This window comes from Pituophis catenifer, unplaced genomic scaffold, assembly GCF_029215685.1.
Source record: "Pituophis catenifer annectens isolate HBS135680 unplaced genomic scaffold, rPitCat1.0.hap2 SCAF_1, whole genome shotgun sequence".
NCBI lineage: Eukaryota > Metazoa > Chordata > Lepidosauria > Squamata > Colubridae > Pituophis > Pituophis catenifer.
In genome coordinates, this window is record NW_027256881.1 from 243,717,316 (window position 1) to 243,737,279 (window position 19,964).

Sequence of the window (19,964 nt, forward strand, 5' to 3'; positions counted from 1 at the left end):
AGCACATGATGAAACTCTTTCAAATGTCATAATCCATGTGCGTTTATTTAGGAATCAATCCCACTGAATCCAGTAGTACTTATTGTGGCATATGTGACAGTAGGAAGAAAATGAATCTAAGGAATCTTACATGAATAAGGCACTGTATTGGCCTCCCAGCATAACGAATACTTCTTTTCCAGTCTTTGCTACTGGCTCTTCCAGCCATAGCTTCAAATTCAGTGGGGCTGTACCAGTTGTCCCCTTGCTTAATACAACGACCTCGACCACCTAGTCCAGAATAAAACAAAGAAACAACTCCTGCTTAATAATTGTTTTATACAAATGAGGCTCAGAAGAGTCTGCAAAAACCTTTCCCCACAAGCTGCAGACTAATAGTTCCCTTCCCACTATAAAAATGCCTTCCCAATATAAACACTCTTAATGAGTTCGCAAAACGGAGCATTCACTTTCACAATGATGCAAGTGCCAATTTTCCTTCCCTTCCCATTCACAGCTAAGCATAACACTGAAATGAATAACATGCAGTCTAGAAAAGAATTTCTTCCGGGCCATTCATCCACTTTTAATTGCTAAGATTGTTATAGATTTGGCCTGCTGTGTACAAATAAACTTGATTTGAAACATGTATCATATATTGAAAAGTGGGCAAATAGCTGTCATTTAGATGGCTTGATGCATGCAATGACTTGTATCCAAGGTAATATTTCCTCTCTTTATTCTCAAAACAGACCAAGATGTTATCTGGGTGGAATTTTGGAGGACAGAAGAACAGTGAATATAGGCAGGGAATTCTCCTTAAGTTATATTCCACATTTGCACTGCTATCAAATTTAAAAACAGATCCTGTCATTAACTCTGAGATTGACTGTGTTCTAAATTTATGAGCCTGGTGGCTCAGCAGACTAAAAGCATTGTGATTAACACCAGCTGTCTGCAATTACTGTAAATTCGAATCTCCCCAGGCTCAAGGTTGACTCAGCCTTCCATCCTTTCTAAGGTAGGTAAATTGAGGACCCAGTTTGTGGGGGCAATAAGCTGACTTTGTATAAATATACAAAAGTATGAAGGCTATTGCTTAACGCATTGTAAGCCACCCTGAGTCTCCGGAGAAGGGCGGCATATAAATCAAATTAAAAAATAAATAAAAAAATAAAAAATATATATTCTGGATATTAGGAAATTCAACTCTTAGTGAAAGTCAATGTTTAATCTTAGTGGATTAACAATTTTGGAGGGTTCTTAATCACTCAGATGGATTAGAAAAATATAGGTTGAAATTCCTCACCTGAACCAAGTCGGTTTTTGTACAATATCCCACTGATATTTCGACATCGCACAGGCAGTTCATTATCATACACTGACGGGTCCCAGTTATATTTTGTTCCACCTTTTTCTTGACCAGATGTTAACTGAGTAGAGGGGGACTGAGATCCTTCAAATAAAAGGAAAGGTAACCAAGTCTTAACATACAGTTTTCATTTCTGCATTTCTTTTAGAATGTCAAAAACGTGATCCTCAAAATGATAGGTAGTCAATAAAAAACCAGAGTGCAACTTATTTCTTCAATCATTAAAAGAAGAAAAATGAATATTAAATCCTCTCTAAACAACACATCAATCATCTGATTTTTGAAATGTGGAATCCATTAGAAAGGACTTAGTCATTACGTGCTATACTTATACTACTCCTCTCAGGAAACAATAGCACTGATACCAGAAATAACTGCATCTTATCTACAAGTTCCACGTCATCTCCAAACCTCAGCTATTACTAAAGCAACACTGGATACTTACTTGTTTATTTATTTACTTACGGGGCTTATGGACTACTTCAATTAACCAACCTGAGCAGCATACAATTTCCCAGTATGTAATTGGGATTAAACATAAATATATAAAAAAAATTAAAAACAACACTATATATTACAATTACATAAAACTGGGAGACGTATTCAAAATAAACAACAAATTATCCATCATCTGGAGGGACTGTCATAATGACCCAGCCTCCCTGGCTTGACAACACAGCCATGTTATCAAATTCCTAAAGACCAGAAGAGGGGGCATCTGACTGAAACCCATTGCTTGTATAATACAGTATACAAACTGGCCTGAGTTTGCTTATCTGCAATGGCTAATGAATAGGTAAGATGTTTTTGTGTCTTAATAGCTTTCATAAAAGACAGAAAATGCTGAGATACTATCACAACAGACCAATGAAAAGCTTGAACTACAAGACTTGCAAGGGAGGCATGGCAAATTGAAGATGCCTCTGTAAAAGCAGAGCCGATAACAATAGCAAAGACTGAAGAATTGGTGACTAATCTGGTTCTTTGGAACCTCTTCAGACAAGAAGATGGAAGGTTGCCGACATGTGCCCAGATAGCTAATCTTCATGAGAAGACTAAAAGAGTGTGATCTTCTGTGGGTTTGAGTGCCAGGAGACATCTTAGCCATGTTTTTCATTTATATTTCGTATTTCTTAACCGCCCATCACCCTCAGAGATTGCTTGCAACTGCGACATTACATTTTAAAGGACATTAAGTTTGCAAGCTTTACTTTCTAATCATTTTCAGAAATTGCCTATTAACCATCTTAAAACTATTAGAGATCTTCAAGACAACAAATTTGCAAAGTTGCCAGGTAAGTTTAACATCAATTCTGAACAAAAGAAAAAATAATTACAAACTTAAGAAATTTAAGTATTTGAAATAAACAGCAAAAAGCTAGATAACAATTTGATCTGAGAAAAACAGATTAAGAGTTGAGCTAAATTTGAAGTATTAACTTTTATAGAATTTTAGAATTAATTATAAAAAAATGACTATCTTTTATAGGTACTAGATGTAGTTTGGCTATCTTGGTTGCTGTAGATCATTGGATTACAGGACCCTCCTTTCCCCCTCAAGCAATTTTGAGAAGGGATGGAATGAAAATCAAGAAATTATCCTAATCAAATATTAGTTTGCTTATGCAATGTTGAAAAAAACAGTTATAAATGTATACTGAATTTCTATATGACATTTTAAAAAGGTCCCCCCAGCTCACATTTTACCTGTAGTAAGAGGTGCAGATGGCCCCTTCAGACCTGCACTCTCCACAATGGTGCCATCTGTGTGAACCACAATCAGAGTGGCTTTTTCAGCATTTAAGCTGTCCCCAATCTGAAGAGCTGTTCTTCCAGACTGAAATAAAAAAAAATCGCTAGTATAACTTACTGAAAGGATTATATTTTTATGTTTCTTAATACGTAAGAATTCATAGCAAATTCCCGTAGAAATATCAACTTGCATATATTGAAGAGTGCAAAAGGAGCAGTCAAATGCCTCTCTTCCATATACAAATGTATGGAGACTAACACTCTGTTTTCTCCTTTCTTGATGAAAAAAAAAGAATATTCGGCATATGATCAATAGCTATAGCACCCTGTTTGATACATTACTCCAATTTTATAAGGAACCATTAAGGAGCACTGTCTGGATATAGACAACTGCAAATACACTTTAAACATTAATTAACTAATCTAATCTGACAGAATCACATACATATTTTTCTCAAGTTTAAATATATTTCCAGTACAGTACTCCCAGAATCTATTAAATAAATCTTCTCATAAAAAATGAAAGAAGGTTACGCTGGCAAGATTTGTTCATAAAGCCATGTTGACTTCTAATATTCTTGTTTTCAAAATGGTTATAGATTGGTTGCATTATAATTCATTTTCAAATCTTCCCAGATATTAATGCCAGACTGAATGGTGCGTAGTTCTGTCTTCCTTTTATTCCCCTTTTGAAGATAAAGATAATTGCCTTTCTCAAGTCAACTGGCCCTTCACCAGTTTTATAGCATTTCTCAGAGACAACAGACACAAGTTTAATCAAAATTGATATATATGGTTTCGATTCCTTGAACTCATTTAAGGTCTGAAGATATTCGTTATATTTTATGTAGTGAAGCTAAGTCACACTGAACTAGAATTGCCATTGCAAACTCTATTTATTATTTTAGTCATGCCTATGGCATTTTATACTGAATCAGATAAAACCTCCTTGCCTCAGGAGATATAGTAATCAAGACCTTGACAGTACCAAATACAACCTCTATGTTGACTAACATTCTGCATTAGCCAGAGGAAAGGGATCCAGTGAAGATAATGGAATCAGTAGAACCAGATGTACCGCAAGTATTATAATATAACATTAAGTATTATATTTATATTACTTGTATAACACAAGTATTTTAACTTTTCTAATAAATTTATACATTTGTTAGGAATTAGGCGCAGCTCTCTTCTAAGTGATACAGCTGAAATGTGACTCCATTTAACTGGGGAGACCGTATTTATTTATGTATTTAATTAATCAAATTTCTACACTGCCCACCTTACCTACATGAATCTGGATGGTTTACAAATAAAACCATACAACCATATAAAACAACATGGTTAAAAAAAACCCAAATTAGAACAAAATTAAAAAAAACAATAAATGAGTGGACAGTGGACAGTAACAATGGGAGTGGACAGTGACAGAGGGAGTAAACCACCCTTCAAACCACCAGCCACCCCCACCTTGCATGCCACTGTTAGAACCCCATTCCAGTTGGCAGAGCCAAGTTTGGATGGTATTCTGGAAGGCCAAGAGAGCAGGGGTGCACCTCACCTCCAGGGGAAGGGGCAACTACAGAGAAGGCTCTCTTCCTAGACCCCACCAGTTGAAATTGATTGATGGGTTAATATAATAGGGATAAGACTGTTCCTTAAGAAACATGGTCCCATGCCATGAAGAGCTTTTAAAGTGATAACCAACATCTTGAACTGGACCCAGAAGCAAACTAGCATCCAATGCCACTCACACAGGAGAGATGTTACATGCACAACTCTAGCAGTGCTTAAAACTGTTTGCAGCCCTGCATTGTACACCAGTGTAGCTTCCGGATAATCTTCAAGGGTAAGCGTACATAGGTAGAGTGCATTGCAATAGTCAATGTGAGAAATGACTAGGGCATGAGTTAGTGAAAGAATACCTTTGTGGGCTAACAACAATAAAGAAGAAAATGTCCAAAGATGTTAATCCATGTTTAACTGTGACTAACTAAATTAAAGATTTAGCTGGATTCATTCAATACCCTTGCATTGCAAGCTAGCCAACCTAAGTAATGGCTAGCCTACTGTCTTTGGCAAATCCAGTCGCATTTATTCTGCTCATCTCCAATACAAACCTTGCTAACACAAATCTGTGCTATTTGATTACATAATGAACCTTCATAGCTAGTCACAACACACATTTACAATAGAAACTTTCTACTACAAAGGAAATATTGAATATGCAAAAATAAATATTGTAAGATTAAGTAAACCTGACCTTACCAATACATGTCCTGAGATTGATGCTGCATTTGCCACAGAAGTAGTGAATACATTGTCTGCAGAGGCACCCACATTGGCTACTGTTACTGTGGTTACTTCTGTAAAACATGATCCAAATAAATATTTGCTGTGATATCCTCCTTCAGAACTACCAAAATCCAAGAAGCAAATATGCACATGTTCTGTTAAACGAGATGTTTATAGAATGATATCTTAATATTGATTCTGAGGGCAAAATTTTCATTATCTACCTATTGATTTCCAGTATGCATATACTGACTTTATTAATAAGAGCTACCAATGATTATGTGCACATAATATTAATAGCCAAATATTAAGGGAGAAAAGGAATCCTTGCCCCTATTTATAACCTGACAATCTTATTTTAGCTGATTTTTGTATAGTTCAATAGCTATTGGGTAAGGTTTCAGTGTGTTGTATTTAATCTGTCTGCTGTTGCTCTTAGAAATTTTAATCAGTCCAATTATCTTTTGTTACAGCATCTTAAAATGCAAACGGGCAGCTACACCAATTGTTTTTCATCAAGTACTCCAACTAAATTAGTAACTCAGATGTAGGTATAAAAAAAAAAATAATCAACAAGTCATATTGCTCTGGTGAAAGGCAGTGATGGAGAAATGTTAGATTTCTGCCTGTCTGACTACCGACAATGATCACACCACAGTCCTGTCAGGGATAAGAAACGGCACAACTAAAATAATGTAGAGGAAAAGGTGGCACTTTCTGCGCTTTCTTGACGTCATGGATGATGCACACATGTATGTATATATCCTCATGATGAGGTACTAGAGGTAAGTTAAGAAGATCCAAACGTTTCCACTAAAGGAGAGGCGCTTGAAAGTAAGTATTCGCGTGATGCACCATTCACGCAAGCGAATGAACACACGATCTAGTCACGACCCGAGCTCAATGACCGGCGGGTGGCGTGCTTGTACGCATGCGCGCCGACCTGCAAAGGCAGCTGCCGCAGCAGCCTCGTCCGCACTCGGCAGGGATTCGGCTCCCATCTCAATGTGTTCGGCATCTGCCGCCATTACGGTGACAGCCGTCACCTCCTCTTCCTCTTGTGGCTCCGCCTCCGAACCGGGCACCTGTCCTCGGTGTTCGTGCTGCTGCTCGGATCCTTCTGCGGCTGCGGCGGCTGCCGCTGCTGCAGCTACTGCAGCAGCGGCAGCTACCGCCGCCGCCTCGGCTAAACCTAGTTGCTTCGCGGCCGAGTCCGAGTCCTCCATCCGAAGACACTTAGTGGAGGGGGGGATTATCCCGCGAGGTTAGCCGACCTCGTCCGAATGAAAGTTATTCTCCGATCTCCCCCGATTTCCACTTTAAGAATCCCGAATAGGGAAACGAACGGCCCAAAGCCGCTTCCGATCTTATCCGAGTATAGTCGATGACGGGTCTTCCCGAACCCGTCCAACAACCCGCTTCGGTCTCACCCGAGTGATCCCGATCGGAGCCGATTTCTCCCGATCCACCGAAAGTTCATGTTGAGGCGGCTAGAGCGAGATCGGAAGCTCGCGAAGGTACCCGAATAGATGGCGGTTACTCGTCGGGCTACGGCCGTTGCCGAAGAGGCCCGAGTCTTTCCGGCTATGACCGAACCGAGATGGGAAGCAAAGGTCCGAAGAACATCGAAGGCTTCGTCAATCCTCCCTCTCACAATCCGGACCCACCGGCGGTGTCCGAGGGGCCCCGAATATCTCCGAGGACGCGAACAATAAAGGCGATCGTGGAGTTCCGCTCGCGCGAAACCCGCCGAACGGCAATCCGCCCATGCAGCCCTAGGAGGCTGCGCAAGGGTTGTCGGGATGCTGGAGGAATTGGGGAGGGGGAGGAATTGGGGGGGATGGGATGAGAGAGTATGGCGGCCGTCAGGCAAGGTGAGCGGAGTTGCTTTGACTAAAAACATTGCTCCAAGTTTTGAGACCCGCGTTAAGATGTGGAAAGGGGAGACATAGAGAAATCCTGGACACCGTTGGTGACACCATCTGGTTAACCAGCTAATAACCAGCTGGTTATTAGGTTGCAGTCTAGCCTGCTTGCAAATGGGTTACCTTGACAATAGTGAAACAGTTGCCTAGTTGGCTTTCAAGCAAGTTCTGCTCCGTTGAAGAGAAGTTGCTTCTGAAGTCAACAGGGACGTGATTGCAACCTGCTTATGCTGTAATAATTAGTAATTATACGTGCTATGATAAATAAAACTAGTACTGGTAAACTGATATTGCAGGATTGCATGGCGCCCCACCATATTGGTGGTTGTAGTTTCTATAGGTAACTATAGAACTATAGGTAACTATATTTGTAGACTAGGAAGCCACGAAGGGGAATTCCTCGTGGAGAATAAAGTCACATAACTGCCTTACAGGACAGTCGAGGCACAGAATAACTGCCCGATTTATTTCTGTGGCATTGTGGCAGTGTCATTTGTGGAAATTATAAGTGGTTCTCACTTACTGACCACTTGGTGACTGTTGGAATTTACGATGATGCTGAAAACCGAGATTTATAACCACTCTTCAAAATTAAGGCTGTTGCAGAAATCCACCCACCCACCCCCGTTATGTGATTGCCACTTGTGACCTTCACTAGCCGCTTCTGACAAGCAAACGCAATGGGAAACAGGCAGGAAGTTGCAAGACACAATCACATGGCATCACACATAATGACCGTGCTGCTTAGCGATGGAGTTGTCAGTCCCTGTAATCACTGAATCATGCCCTAAATAATTCAGCATAGGTTGAACTACAGTTAATAATATTCATATGTTTTTAATTGATATCCTGCCTTTCGTCCAGGTTCTTGAGGTGCCTTATTTATGAAGATTTATTTTCTTCCAGGATGTTTACTGTACAATGCTACACTATACTAATGAGAGATTTAGTGTGATCTAACAAACATGTTATCTTTTATAGAAGGCAAGTGATAGGCAATAATACTGTCATCTGGAGAGGATATTTGTCAAATGCTTAAATCTCCATTTTCTAGTATATTGTGCATTTAATATATTTTGTGGCTTTAATAAATATTTTATAGAAACTCATTGTTCCATTTTAGTCAAATCCCATCTTGAAATCTAGTTTTAAGAACAATATAGAGAACTTGGAGCAGGTTCAAAAAGGGTAACAAGGATGAACAGAGAACTAGAAACTAAATCTTAGAACAAGAATCAAAGTGCTGGGGAAGTCTGGCCTTGAGAAAAGATAGCTGAAGGATGTTAGAATATTTTCAGATACCCTGTTTCCCCCAAAATAAGACATCCCCTGATAATAAGCCCAATCGGGCTCTTGAGCGCATGGCAATAAGGCTAAGCGCTTATTTCAGGGTTCAAAAAAATATAAGAGAGGGTCTTATTTTCAGGGAAACACGGCATCTGAAAAAATATCATATGCCATCATCAACACCTATTTTCTTTCATTCCAGAGGGCAGAAAGCTGAATAATGGATTTTAGAGAAAGGCAGATTGCAAATGGACATTAAAGGAGGGAAAAGGGCGTTCTGAGAATAAGGGCAATGACAGTGGTGGAGCTAGAAAGATGGTAGACTTACCTTTTATTTTTATTCTAATAGCGAATTATTCTGGAGAGATGCTTTAATTTGGATTCCTTATTGAGGAAGGAATTGGATTGCCTAAATGACCTCTTCCAATCTGTGTTTCTCTAATTCAGTATTGATTGGCTATTACTTTTAACTAATTAACAAACTATCAATGTTAACCACTAAAAAGTGAAACTTGCACCTTAAACTTAACATTTGGGCTGAAATTATTACCAACTAAAAAAAAAACAATTTCACGGTTATTTCAGTAGAGGGAGACAGAGGTTCTCTATGTAATTGAAATACATTTCAATAAAGATCTCGAAGAGTTGTGAGCTGTATACAGTCTACCTTCCCTTGTGCTCTGAACAGAAAGATATAGATGCTATATTATGTTATCTATACCTACAGGGAAAAATATCACACTGGATATACACTGTACAAAAATAGAGAAATCTCCCCCTCCCTCTTGTAGAGGGTTGTGTGGAGGTCATGTGAAAACTCATACAGGAGTCATGACATAAGGCAATATTTGTATATTTCTGTTCTGAAAGTTGAAGGGAAGGTGGACTGTATATACCAGTCTGATAGCACATCTAGATATCCCTGTGATCACTGAATGAGAGGACCTGGATAATTCCTAAAACTATTGCATTCTATATAGTCATCAGTGGTTGAGTTCAGTTCCCAATACAAATAGTCCTCAATTTACAACAGTTCATTTAGTGACTGTTCAAAGTTACAGCAGCACTGAAAAAAGTGACTTATGACCATTTTTCACACTGATGATCACTGCAGCATCTCCATGATCACATGATCAAAATTCAGATGCTTGGCAACTGACTTAAATTTGTGAAGGTTGCAGTGTCCCAGGATCATGTAATCCACCTTTGTATCCTTATGTCATGCAAAGTCAATAGGGAAGTCAGATTCACTTAACAACCGTGTTACTAATTTAACAACTGCAGTGATTCACTTAATAACAAGAAAGATGAAAATAGGGCAAAACTCACTTAGCAACATAAATTTTGGGCTCAATTGTGGTCATAGGTCGAGGACTACTTGTAGATAGCTTGAACCCCAAAGAATAATATCTGGCAACCCATACCTGAAGACTATCAATAAACAATGAAACGGGTCACACAGTACTTCTGGCACTCCATATAAAGCATGAATAAAGATACTCCAGTCCAACATGACTCCTAGCATGGATATAAACATGCTTTTAAATAGATTTAAATAAGCCTAGAATTCGTAAGTTCTCATTGTATTGCATAGCTAATTTTTATTTATTTTTTAATCAGAATTTTGGACTATATTTTAATTGCTTAAATCCGAATATCTGCCTACTGGTTTCATAAATTTATTTAGTAATGTTTTAGGATTATAGCTCTGAGTCTAAACCAAAAACCGGCAGAAAGTTTTGTTAAGTAATTTTGAATTAAGGTATTATCAAAGGCTGACATGGGTGCTGCAGCATTGAAACAAGTTGTGCCATATTCTGAATTATACAGCTGATTACTGTAGGACAATATTTCTTTTTCAAAACAATTAGAAGAATTTCTGCACACTAGTTTTTGTATCTTTTACACCTTAAAGGTTTAACTTTGGATAATTATTTTATTTTTGTCTTGTGTACAGGGAGCTCATCGTCTGTTGTATCCTTTTTCTTTTATCCAGAAAACCAAATACATTTTGATTAATCATACCTATAATTTTCAAATGTGCCTCAGAGAAAGTTGGTATCTTTTTAGAAGTTTATGATGGTTCCTTTTAGGAAAATGAATAATGGTGGATAAATTTCTGACATATAAATGCAGGAGATTGTTAGGTATACCTTACAGCAACTTTCCTGTTCATCTGATCTCGCATGAGTAGCCTTAGAATATCATCTACAGTACTAAAATCCACATTAATTACATGACAGTCTGTTAATGTGATTACTTCCAGAAACTTCAGAGATATGAGAAATGGTGCTATATGTCATTATCCTCTAATAAGTGTCATTCCAAAGTTTTAATGTTTAAGGAGATGCTATGCAAAATGACAATATTGTTATTGACTGTAGGCATTAAAATATAATTGATTGATATGTGAAACCAAGAAATGAAATACATAGAATAATAACATTTAAAGGAGGAAACTGCAAGACACATAATACAATTTGCAGAAAAAATCCCTCCAAAAGCATTTGAGACATAATCTTCAACTATTTCTTCGACTGCAGTCTCATTTTCATTTTCATTCCTCATCCATTCTGTAAACTGGGATACATCTGTTATCAGTAGGTTTTAAAATGTCCAATTGAAAAGGGATTATCCTTTTAAGTAAAATAGAAGCAAAATGAATATCTACATAACAAACAATAATACACAAATTCCTTTCAGATCTAAGTGGGTGTGGTTGGTTTCATTTTCCCCAAGAAAAGTTTGGCTTTCAGCAATTTACATGTTCTAGCAAGAATACTGCAAATATGTCTTCAGTGCAAGACTATCACAAATGCAAAAATAATCATACTAATTTAACTGTTTCTGTTTTTAAAAGGCTGCTTGGCATATTTAGCATTCTATTGTAGATTTATAAAATTAAAGAGAACAAATAAAAACTACCAGATGTGTGCTTTTCAGTTATAATTTTAACAGAGAGATAGTTTAGTGTAATGGTTAAGGTGCTGGCCTAGAAACCAGGAGACAGTGAGTTCTAGGTTTCCCTTAGTATGAAAGCAGGCTGGGTGACTGGTCCAGTCACTCAGCCCAACCCACCCACATGATTGTTGTGGGGAAATAGGAGGCAGATGTCCTCTGCCTCGAGTTATATATAAAAATGTGGGATAAAAATATAATTTTAAAATAAATTTATTTTTTCATAATCAATACAGTATTTATTATTTGGATTTCTATAGCACCCTATTTCAAACCGTTCTGAACAATATGCTACATAAAAAAGAAAATTATAAACTAGGTCAAATTACAATAGTAATCCCATCCACTTGGAGATATTTATTTATTTATTTATTTATTTATTAGATTTTTATACCGCCCCCTCTCCCGAAGGACTCGGGGCGGTGCACAGCCAAAGTTAAAAACATACAATATAAACAATTAAAATACGTTTAAAACAGAATTAAATCTAAAATGGCTCCCCAATTTAAAATGCCTTACCCATACCCCTATAAAAAGACGAATTTAAAATTTAAAAATTTAAAATTTCCACATTTAAAAAGGGGGGAGATTTAGGCCAGGCCAGCTTGATAAAATAGAAAAGTCTTAAGCGCGCGGCGGAAGGTGCGCAGATCCGGGATCCTACGTATCTCCGGGGGGAGCTCGTTCCAAATCGTAGGTGCCCCCACAGAGAAGGCTCTCCCCCTAGGGGCCGACAGCCGACATTGTTTGGCCGACGGCACCCGGAGGAGCCCCTCTCTATGGGAGCGTACTGGCCGGTGGGAGGCTATTGGTGGTAGCAGGCGGTCCCGTAAATAACCAGGTCCTAAGCCATGGAGCGCTTTAAAGGTGATAACCAGAACCTTGAAGCGCACTCGGAAGACCACCGGGAGCCAGTGCAGCTCGCGCAGGAGAGGTGTCACATGGGAACTCCAAGTCGCTCCCATCACCACCCGCGCGGCCGCACTCTGCGCCAGTTGGAGCCTCCGAGTGCACCTCAAGGGGAGCCCCATGTAGAGAGCGTTGCAGTAATCCAGACGAGAAGTAACGAGGGCATGAGTGACTGTGTGTAGGGAGTCCCGATCTAGATAGGGACGCAACTGGCGGATCAGGCGAACCTGATGAAAAATCCTCCCGGACACGGCCGTCACATGCTCTTCTAACGACAGCCGTGAATCCAGGAGGACACCCAAGTTGCGAGCCCTATCCGTGGGGGCCAATGATTCGCCCCCAATAGTCAGCGATGGCATTAGCTGACTATATCGGGACGTCGGAAACCACAGCCACTCGGTCTTGGATGGGTTGAGCCTGAATGTTAAATATTTAACATTCCTCCAGGTGTTCTATCACACGGCCATGTTTTCACAGCTCCATGGAAAAGGTGGGAGGTGATGGTCCATATGTACAAGGTTAAATTCTACAAAAGAGGAGCTACCATTGAGAAGATACGACCACAAGGTTGATTGACTCTGGAGGTCTTCTCTCCTTGATCTCACTAGATGGAGAGCTTTCAGAACAATCATTTTTGAAGAATCCAAGCCCTGAAACATACAGGATTTTAAAAGCATACCTAGCGTACTGTATTGTACCCAGAAGCTGACTGGTGTCAATGCAGCTTTAAGAATAGAGATATTATATTAATTAATTTAAGTGTTCCCCCAACTAACTAGGTAGCTGTGTGCTGAACCTGTTTAAGCTTTCAGTTGCTTTTCAAAGAGAGTCCTGCATAGAACAAATTGCACAATGCAGTCTTATGCAGGAAAAAATACAATTTGAGCACAAAGGCTGTTCTGATCACTGTTTCCATCTTCTTCTCAAGGAGGAGCTGCAAATCTAGGAAAATTACCCACATTTTGAACGAACTCAGTATGGGGATATGATTGCATCCAGAGTCATAAATGGACAATTTTTAGATTTGGAAGATTAGGACCCATAGCCACTCTCTTCTAGGGGTTTAATCTGAATCTGTTCCTTTCCACCCAAACATTTAGTTGCATCCAAGCATCCATAACATCTGGCTACCTATGTCTAAGAAATCCCAATAAGGGCAAAACCGGTCATGTTATGTCTCCTGATGGTCAGTATAACTGAAAATACCTCACAAGATGTACATTGTAAAAATAAATAATCCCCCCTGCTCCAGAAGCATGGAAGTTATGTAAGGCCCCATATAAGGATCATGACGTAAATTAATATTTGCCTGCTCAGGAAGAGCCTAACAGAAATATTAATTAAATTTAATTAATTTAATTAATTTAATTAATTTAATTTAATTAATTAAAATATACCATTTTAATAGTGCTTCCAGATATGGAACTATGGAACTGTTGAATCCCAAAACTTGGATACTTCCAGTAGTCAATGTACTTTATATAGGCATCTAAAGAGTGTGGTCTGTGAATTCAATTGCTGATAGATGGCATGAATTTCAGAAAATAACATCTCATCTCGCTACCCGTTTCTGAGGAATCCCTCAAAAGATGATACAGGTCATGCGATGCGTCCTGGTTGTCTGTGTATCTAAAGTTCAGAAAAAAATGTCAGGTCTTTGCAGATAAAAGAAATGGTTCCAAGCATTTTAAATAGGAGACTAGAGAATGAGCCAGTATAGCATATCCCTAAAGGAGAGAAAGGTATATCCTCAAATAAGACAAAGAGAGGAGGCACAGTGGATGATGATTTGCCTCAAAGAGTTAAAGCAAATTTCTCCTGAAATCTTTCTGTTTGCCATAAGGAAGGATTAGTGACATGTCAATTTCTAACACTTATCAAGTCACTTTGCAGGCATTTGTTCCTGCTAACACAGCTGGAGGCAAAGGATACTATAACTGTATTACACGCAGACTAAAATTCTCAAAAGGAAAGCTAAGATCTTGGAGGCTCAAGTAGTCTTATCCATCTGTCCAATCCATGAATGAGAACTAAAAAAGAGAAATCAATTACTGATTATGCAAATAACATGATTCTGGGTTTGTCTTCTGAATTACGATGGCCTGCTGGCATAAGAGGAATTTCATCTCTCAAGGATTGTTAACAGGGTTGTAAGATAAAGAATCCTAGACTTTTAATTAGAAGGGTTTTAAATTAAGTCCCGTATAAGTTAGAAACTGAAGGATCTCGAATAAACACTTGTGCACTATGAAATATGGAAATAGTGCTGAAATAGGGCCTTGCTGAAAAATCAGACCTATGTTTCATAAAGTTCATGACATTCATTGTCTACTTACTAATGTTCACAGTGTGAGAAGTAAACAAGATGAGCTTGAACAATTTGTACAGAAAATCAAATATAATTTAACAAGTGTAACAGAAATCTGATGGAATTGCTATCATAGATGAAAGCTAGAAACGGAAGAGCAGAGTTCAAACGGAACATAAGCAATAGAAAGGGAGGAAGATTTGCATGTTACTGTAAACTATACTCATCCATGCTTAGAAAAGCAAAAACGAATGAATTTGGTAGTGCCATTAAAACAGGATCTAGGACTAAGCAAATGAACAAATAAAAGCAGTACTCTTGTTGGTATCATTCATTTATCTTGCTAAGAAAATGTAGGTAATTTTTCAATAGCAAATTGCAGATTTTTCAAAAAAGCACGCATTCATAAAGATAGAGAACTTTAATTATACTGTTATCTGTTAGGAATCAAAATCTGCCACAAACATGGCCTAAAAATTCCTGATGTGCATTCATAACAATTTTCTCCTTCAATGCCTGGAAGATGCAGGAAGATTAGCTCGCTTTAACCTGATACTGACCAATAGGGTACACTTAAGATGAGGAACTGGATGCAGTAGGAACATGGGAAAAATTAGATTTCTTGATTTTTAGATTTCAAAAAAGCATGCCCTTTTTTTGGAAATAGGCTTGCTAGTTTGCATTGTGATTTGAAGTGGAGACAATATTTAACTTTTAGAAACTTTAGAGGAGACACAGTTCTTGGAAATAATACTATCTGTACTATTTCTCCTAACTTAAAGAAATAATTCTCTATATGGGATCAGAGATTCTCTTATGACATTTTACTAGCTATTAATAGAGTATGTAATTAGTGGACTCTCATATGTGGGTTAGTAACCTGAAATAGATTACAGTGGCACAGCTAAATAGACCATTAGCTGATTTTCTGATCTTATTCTCGATACCACAATACGATTAATTTGGTTTTAACTTTTCTAATCACAGCCATTTTGATTGTAAACGATAGTTTATAGCTTAATGCATTGTACAAATATACCTAATTATGATTTATTCATAAACCATGGTTAAGGGAAAATTGTGGCTTAGTGCAGCTTCTAAACCAGTTTGCTGTATGCGCCCAGTAGCCAAGCATGTAACGTTTATTCAAAAAGTTCCCAATTCAGTCTCTAGTTGAAACAATCTCACATTGCAGGTGGGAAACAACATCATGACTGGATAGAAAGGAAATGTAATGTTTTGAAGTATTCTGAAACATAACTTTGGAATCGCTCGATGGTGATTCGGCAGGAACACTAGATCTACTCTGGAAGCAGCCATTCCTCAAAAAGATCTTTTTTTTAAAGACTGCTTACTGAAATGTGGTGTAGTTGGGTTGCCTGTGGCTCCTACTCAACTGAAGCGCAGTTACTTCACTCTGCTATACTTATCCAAGCCTAAATTTATTATCAATCTTTGGAAATGGACTACTGATTTAAGTACAGTTTATACTACCACTTGATGTACTGAGTGGCACTGCAGTTTTATACTATATAACACTGAATTATGATCCGACATAAATAAAATGTGAAAAATATAATCATAAATAATTTTCCTTGACGGAACCTGCTAGCTGTCATCTGTTCCCCTACAGATCCTTTTCTTTTTAGATGGAATTTATTATGTATTTTATTTTTTAGCAGCACTTCTAATGATTATTTATAAAAGTAAGTTGTTTAAAATACACAGTTAAGAAATGGTTCTGCTGATTCTTGTCAACATGATATACGCTAACTTGATTTTTCTCTCCCTTTTATATTTTATTTACTGTCAGGTCAGATTTTCACTTATCCATATAGCTTATTGACTCTTGATCTTGTATTGCTGTTCTTTATGGCACTTCTCGAAGTTATCCGCTTGTACTTTGGTAAGCATTATGTAATTTACAACCACCCCTTAATATTAATCTGTATGTAAAAATATGAGTCCAACTGAGCAATTCAAGACAACTAGCCAATTACTGGTATCTGATAAGCCTTTTAAATACTTTTACTGTTAAACATTAAAAGACTGGTCAATCTAGTTGGGTGAAAGTGCAAATTTTATATTAGAGACATTACTCTAATATAAAAATAAGTTTTTTTGCTGGCTAATTCAGCTATTTTGCTCAGAAAGAGTTCAGTGTGACTTACTCTGTATAAAATTTCTATTTTAAAAATTATAACTATTGGAGAATGACAACTATTGTATATAGCAGTATTCTTTGTGTAGGCCACTAGAGAAGAAGAAAATGTGACAAAAAGGAAGGACCTATTTTGGAGGGTTGGAGAGAAATTCTTCAAACCACTTGAATAGTCAAAAGTGCTGTAGAATGAAAGACCATTGCTAGATTCCAGGTATGGATCTGCAGTTTAAGCAGCCATAGAATAAATTGTACAGCTTAAATTATCTTCTTTTTTAGATAAGCAGAGTACTTGCCGCTATTATGAAATTTAACTTTACAGGTAGTCCTCAATGTATAGCCATTTCATTCATTCATTCATTCATTCATTCAAGAGGGGGTCAACTTATTTCCAAAGCACCCGAAGGCAAGATGAAGAAACAATGGATAGAAACTAATCAAGGAGAGAAGCAATCTGAAATTAAGGAGAAACATCCTAATAGTGATTATTAGGAACAGCTTGCCTTCAGAAATTGTGGGTGCTTCATCACTGGATGTTTTTTTAGAAGAGACTGAGCAGTCACCTGTCTGAAATGGTATAGGGCCATGATGGCAAACCTATGGCACATGTGCCACAGGTGGCACACATAGCCATATCAGTGGGCACGTGAGTTCAGCTCCGGTGCACACAGCTGATTTTTGGGCCTTCTGGGCCCACCAGAAGTAGGAAAACAGGCTGTTTCCTGCCTCTGGAGGACCTTGGGGGGGGGAGCCATTTTTGCCCTCCCCAGATTCCTAGAAAGGCTCTGGAGGCTAGGGAGAGAGGAAAAATGGGCCTACCATGCCATCACGTGCCAGGAGTGGGGGGAGCGTGGTGGGGTCACGTGCACATGCTTGGGGGCAGGGCGCATAGAATTATGGGTGCAGGCACGCGCACATGCGACACCCCCCTCCCCCACCCCTAGCACGCGATGACAAAAAGGTTAGCCATCACTGGTATAGGGTTTCCTACTTGAGGAGGGGGTTGGAGTAGAAGACCTCCAAGGTCGCTTCCGGCTCTATTCTGATTGATTTAGTGACCAAAGATACAACGGCACTGAAAACAGTGACTTATGACCATTTCTCACACAATTGTTGCAGCATCCCCATGGTCACGTGATCAAAATTTGGACACTTGGCAACTGGCTTGTAATGACACTTGCAGTGTCCTGGGATCATGTGATCACTTTTTGCGACCTTCAGAAAAGCAACGTCAATAGGGAAGCCAGATTCACTTAACAACTGGGTTACTAACTTAATAACTGCAATGATTCACTTAAGTCAAGGACTACCTGTATTCAAGAGTTCCTTCTGTAACATTCTATACTGGATCATTACAGACAAAAGTTGTAACATGTTGCTACATAAAGGATAGTAGCTGCATAGCTTACAAGAAGCTGGTATCCCACAGACCAGGGGCATCAAACTGGCAGCCTGTGGGCCAGTTGCACCCCAGCTCCACGAATGGGAAAAACATGAAACGTCACATGACGGCAATGTGACACTGTGAGTTTGACACCTGTGCCATAGACTAATGGGGTTTTCTTTGGCAATGAGCTTGCCAGGCAGAAGAGAACAATGAACCACAACTGTTCCTTCTGCTCCATCTTAAGACCTGTCTAAATATGTAGCATCTCCTTAGCATTACATGCCAATACAGCTATTGAAGGAAGAGCTGCCCAGAATCAACTGAACTGAGATGGGCAGTCAAAGAAATTGAATGGACAAATGAATTAATGAACAAATAAACAAGAAACATGTCTCCAGTCACAAAAAAGTTCTTAGCAGAACCCTACTCAACAGTACTCCAGAAGTATGAAAGCTTTAGATCCAGCCAGATATTTTATCTTTAATAATTCTAACATTATTAAGGTTATTTTCTATTTAAGACTGCATTATAAGTGATTTACCCCCCTCTGTAAATTAAATTCCTGTTCAGTTTCAGAGTTCTACTGTTATGGTCTAACAGATTCATAAATACCATCAGGTACATGTATGTCCTTTTCTCCCCCTATTAGGTACCAAAGGCAACTTGAGAGAAGAGGAAGCTCCCCTTGGGATCAGTCTCGGGATCACTGTTGGCAGTGTGCTTCTGTCAGTCTATTTTCTAGTGTGGCAAACATATATCCTGAGAGCAGATGTCATTATTAATGCGGTGCTGCTTGTTGCATATGGACTTGAAGGAATTCTACAAATCATAGCAATTGCTGCCTTTGTCAGCTAAATCATGTTGATACTTGTATACATGTTTTTTTTCCTGCATTTTCTTGCAAAGGAAGCAACATTTAAAAATTACACAAAGGAGATGTCCTGGCAATTCTGTTCCATGTGACATACCAAAGTTGCCTGAGACGTTGGTTAAACAGGTTCTGCTGGCCCATTTTCAGCATAGAGTATTTACTATAATGACCTGTGCTGCAATGAAAGTTTGCAAGTGTGTGGCAAAAACAAGCTGTTTTTCAAGGGGAAAATATCTCTTTAAATACGCAGGCCAATGCAGGAGGAATATTTATTTATTTATTAAATATATATACCACCCTCACTTTCTAAAGCAAATGGAATGGAATGGAATGGAATGGAATGGAATGGAATGGAATGGAATGGAATGGAATAGAATAGAATAGAATAGAATAGAATAGAATAGAATAGAATAGAATAGAATAGAATAGAATAGAATAGAATAGAATAGAATAGAATTTTATTGGCCAAGTGTGATTGGACACACAAGGAATTTGTGTTGGTGCATACGCTCTCAGTGTACATAAAAGAAAAGATACGTTCATCAAGAATCATAAGGTACAACACTTAATGATAGTCATAGGGTACAAATAAGCAATCAGGAACAATATCAATATAAATCGTAAGAATCCAAGCAATAAAGTTATAGTCATAGAGTCATAAGTAGAAGGAGATGGGTGGTGGGAATGATGAGAAAATTAATAGTAGTGCAGACTTAGTAAATAGTTTGACAGTGTTGAGGGAATTATTTGTTTAGCAGAG

General features: G+C 38.4%; 2 protein-coding genes across 3 annotated transcripts in view; one reads left to right on the forward strand and one right to left on the reverse strand.

Annotated features, from left to right (window-relative positions):
- Positions 1 to 6,700, reverse strand: part of DEAF1 (DEAF1 transcription factor) — a 28,630-nt gene extending 21,930 nt beyond the window's left edge. For both annotated transcript variants that reach the window (XM_070957382.1, XM_070957383.1), the window contains exons 1-5: positions 6,342 to 6,700; positions 5,372 to 5,469; positions 3,059 to 3,188; positions 1,289 to 1,435; positions 131 to 270 (exon numbers count right to left, since the gene is read on the reverse strand). In XM_070957382.1, coding sequence (XP_070813483.1) covers positions 131 to 270; positions 1,289 to 1,435; positions 3,059 to 3,188; positions 5,372 to 5,469; positions 6,342 to 6,624 — 798 coding nt within the window. In that variant the 5' untranslated portion in view covers positions 6,625 to 6,700. The remainder of the gene's footprint in view (positions 1 to 130; positions 271 to 1,288; positions 1,436 to 3,058; positions 3,189 to 5,371; positions 5,470 to 6,341) is intronic.
- Positions 6,701 to 7,253: 553 nt separating this feature from the next.
- TMEM80 (transmembrane protein 80) lies at positions 7,254 to 19,219 on the forward strand. Its single transcript, XM_070957384.1, has 5 exons — positions 7,254 to 7,272; positions 10,568 to 10,584; positions 16,398 to 16,491; positions 16,599 to 16,691; positions 18,983 to 19,219. Exons 1-5 carry the CDS (start codon positions 7,254 to 7,256, stop codon positions 19,186 to 19,188), a joined length of 429 nt encoding a protein of 142 aa, XP_070813485.1. The 3' UTR covers positions 19,189 to 19,219.
- The last annotated feature ends 745 nt before the right edge of the window (positions 19,220 to 19,964 follow it).

Coding starts and splice junctions, on each gene's coding strand:
- TMEM80 (XM_070957384.1), top strand. Junction 16,492..16,598: donor TCTAATGATTATTTATAAAA/GTAAGTTGTTTA, acceptor ATTTACTGTCAG/GTCAGATTTTCACTTATCCA. Junction 16,692..18,982: donor AGTTATCCGCTTGTACTTTG/GTAAGCATTATG, acceptor TCCCCCTATTAG/GTACCAAAGGCAACTTGAGA.